The sequence below is a fragment of the Carassius gibelio genome, chromosome A21 (genome assembly GCF_023724105.1).
Source record: "Carassius gibelio isolate Cgi1373 ecotype wild population from Czech Republic chromosome A21, carGib1.2-hapl.c, whole genome shotgun sequence".
In the NCBI taxonomy this organism is placed as follows: Eukaryota; Metazoa; Chordata; class Actinopteri; order Cypriniformes; family Cyprinidae; genus Carassius; species Carassius gibelio.
This window is the reverse complement of record NC_068391.1, coordinates 10774818-10778625: the sequence shown is the minus strand read 5'-3', so window position 1 is coordinate 10778625 and position 3808 is coordinate 10774818. Positions and strand designations below refer to the sequence as shown.

At 39.3% G+C, this 3808-nt stretch overlaps 1 protein-coding gene across 1 annotated transcript; it reads right to left on the bottom strand.

Moving 5' to 3' along the window:
* Positions 1–2670: 2670 nt before the first annotated feature.
* LOC127941484 (olfactory receptor 14J1-like) lies at positions 2671–3603 on the bottom strand. The gene is given in 1 exon segment (XM_052536557.1): positions 2671–3603. A coding segment is annotated over 1 exon segment (933 nt).
* Between the last annotated feature and the right edge of the window lie 205 nt (positions 3604–3808).

Below are 3808 nucleotides of genomic sequence, written 5' to 3'. Positions count from 1 at the left end.
TTCAAGGGAATTTCAGGATACGGCTAAGAACCTAGCATTTTATACCAAGTCTTGCCTGTCATACAGGGGCTACAGCTTGCTCTCGCATAAGCTTGCTGAAGGAGCTCTCTCAACAGATCTCTAGTTGCAACAGCCTGTTTAAATAAGTATCCGAGGATACATAGGTGGAGTGACACCCAAGATGAACAGGGTTTTTACCAACTCAAGAAAGAGCATGAAGCAACCGCGTGAAGCCCTCACCATATAGAATTTTAGAAAGAACATAGAATACTAGTGTGCAAACTTCCCACAGTGTGCATTTCAGAAAGTGCGCAAAGATGTCACGTGTACACTTACCATAGCAAGGAAGATGAAGCAGAAATTTGATTTCTCAGCTCGCTTCATATTGGTCTGCTCCTCTTCAAGTTACTCATATCAGTTAGGCCCAGCCAACTTCTTGCTCAGCCATGGCACATGGTGGCACGCAAGCCGCTTCCGCAAAGTTCCGCCTCCGGCACATACATCAGGTGTCCCACCTCAAGCCATACCCCCTGCTTGGCACGACACCCCAGCACTTCAGCTGGCACCTCAGACAGCCCCTGCACAGGCTCCAGACATGCCTATCAACCTGCCAGGTGATATGTGTGCCTGCCCATCACTGGCTGACCAGCCTCATCCCTGTGTTTCTCAATGGCCTGTCTGCATTCGTTCTCGCCCAGGGCACTTACAGGAATTTGTGTCAACATTTCATGTTTGGAACCCAGTGGGGGGGGGGGGGGGGCTGTTCTCACACAAGTGTTGTTTGATAATGCAATGAGTTAGTCTTCAGTGATGCATCGGGTTTGAGCTGAAAGCATTCTGTCATGCCTGACCAATGTATGTGTTCGTCTACTTGGGTCTGAAGACAGAAAAGTTAAGTAAAAGATACAATAAGTTGGTGTTACTCCCTGTGTCGGTGTGATCCTTATCAAACATAACAGTCTGGTGTTGGGCAGTCTACGACTCTCCGTGCCCTCCTGGGACCCAGAGATAGAGAGAACCGCTCTCATGTGTAGATTTTCCAGATTCTCCACCCAGCCCTCCTCAGAAGGAGGGAGAGGTGCCTTTACTATCCCCCAAAGATTAGCTTCTTCCCTATCTGACTTGCCCATCCCGGTACCTCTTGCTCTTCTGCTCAAAGCAAGGTTTGACTGGGGCCAGGACGGGTGGGGCGGTCTGTCTACGCCCAGCTCCATGGCATCACTTGCTAGAGCCTACTGCGGATGTGGTGCAGAAGCGGAAGCTGGGGGCCGCCCTTGGCGATGAACAGACTGGGGTGCTGTGGCCAGTGGATATGCATTTGCTTGTTTAGTTTACACTTTAAGTAGATTGGTCTATTGAAGCCAATTCCAATCTGCCGGTCATGTGACATGACTGTAAGGAAACGTGTTCTTGGGTAGACAGTTTTACTATTAGATGACTTTATTCTTCTGTAATTCTGGAAAGTCTAGCAGAAACTCTTTAACTTAATACATGATTTATTCTGGATGAACTGAAACTGGACTTAATGTTAATTAAATAGGACCCAATAAATGTTTCCCAGGGGCTATTCTAAATACAAAAATCCACCTCCCCTTTCCAGAAGAAAAACTTTACCAAAAACTTTATTATTATTCACCCAAAATTGAAAATCTATTCACCCTCACATAGTTTTAACCTAAAATACTTTCTTTTATTAAACAAAGTGTTTATGGTTTAATGTAGTATAATGTACCAATACTATTCATACTGTATTTCTAATTTCACAGATTAAAAAGAAAGAAATGAAAATGTAGATCATGAAATTTGATTTTTTTTTTGGCCCCTCTCTCAGTTAATGTGGAACTTTATGCAGAAATCCCATCGGCCAAGTGTTTGTTGATGCTTGTTTTTGAGAATTTGCAATTCAGCTTTACTGAAATGCTTCAAAAATATAATTTAATTGTCCTGTATTCATTGCTTGTGAGTTACACACATTCATCTTGAGGTATATTTTTATATTTTCTTGCAATACAACATTTTCAGATTTGGTTTCATAACTGATCAATGAGACGTAAGCAAATAAGAATAATGGATCAACTAGAACAATATTTTAAACTATGTATATGTCACATTTATAGTCTAATCATTTGTGTTTACTGGTGATGGTTGCATTGCCATCTTAAAACCAATAATGCATTTGGCTGGTTTTCTTTATTTTGGAAGCAGTGAATTTTAACTATTTAAAAATATGAACACACAAGGACCAGAATATGGCTTGGCAATATGGCTTGACAATCTATCAAAAGTTGAAGGTGGCATATCTGTTTTCTCAGTTGTGTCTCACTGTATCATTGTTCATAGCATCTTATACAGCTCCACTGTATTGATGAAAACTTGCCATGGTTTTAATGCATGTCACACAGGCCTGCTTTGTTTTTAATTGACTTTAATAATATTAAAGTGTCAAATGCTAATATATAAGCACTTGTATAAATATCCAGATATTTCTTGGCTATTAAATCATTTGTTATTAATAGTACAGCACAAAAAAATACATTGTCCTGTTTAAACAACATTATATGAGCACACACTTGTTTGTCCAGCTAAAAATAAAATATTAGTTTTTCCCGTTCTTACAGAATTGTGATGCATCATGACACAAAAAGCAGTCAGCATTTATAACAGTGCTTACTACAAGTTATTAATCCTTGGACTTTGGAAAGTATACAATATTTTTGCCCTGATTGGACCTAATTTTATACCGTATATTACAGGATTGACAAAAGGGGGAACAGTCAGGAATATAACAGACAAAAATGTATATGCTATATTTGACAATTTTTCTACTTTAAATCTTGTGAGAAGAGAATCTGAAAGACCACAGGTTGTGTTTAGAAATGAAATCAAGTGTGGTACACATGTGCTGTAGAACTTCTCTCGATTTACTTTAGATTTTGTACAAGCTAGAATTATTTTTAAATAGGAAATCAGAACAAAAACAAAAAAGACAGCCATGCTGATATAGAGAAATCCATTAATGATCCCTTGAAAAATATCTTGTTTGCATGCAAGATTCATCAATGTAAGGTGTTCACAGAAAAGTTTATGTATATCATATCTGCAAAGAGGGTGTTTCAGAGCCAATGAAACTGTCATTAGACCTATGAAAAAGGGGAATATCCAAATAAAAGTCACCAGGCTCACCACAGTGAAAGGTGACATAATGGTATGATAACGTAAAGGTTGACAGATCGCTATGTACCTATCAACAGCCATGACACTTAAATTTGTGAATTCACCAACTGCATAGACCACAATGACAAGACTTTGTACAATACATTCCTCAAGTGAAATCGTTTTTGTTTCTGTGAGTAAATATACCAAAGCCCTGGGATAAAACCCTGTAGTTCCACACAGATCATTAACACAGAGATTACACAAGAAAATGTACATGGGCTCATGCAGGGCTTTCTCGAAAGTAATTATCATTATCAACGTGGCATTAAGAACAATAGTCAGAAGGTAAACTGGAAGAGCAAATTAAAAAAATATGATCCTGCTGGTCCAGTCCCACTCATTCAGAGCCGTGACAGTGAGAATGTGGGGAGAGGAGATGTTATCCATTGCTTCTCAAGATCTGACTTCAGTTCAAACAAGACTAACACAAACAGTCATGTATTTCTCTTGTGTTCAGTTTTGTGTAGGTTTGTCTAGTGCTGTTAGATGATTTCAAATAATAAAAATTGACTTACAAGCAGAATGCAGTATATGGTTTGGAGAAGCCCTGAACCTCTTTTAGAAATCCATGCTTCATCCTGCTCACAGCTGC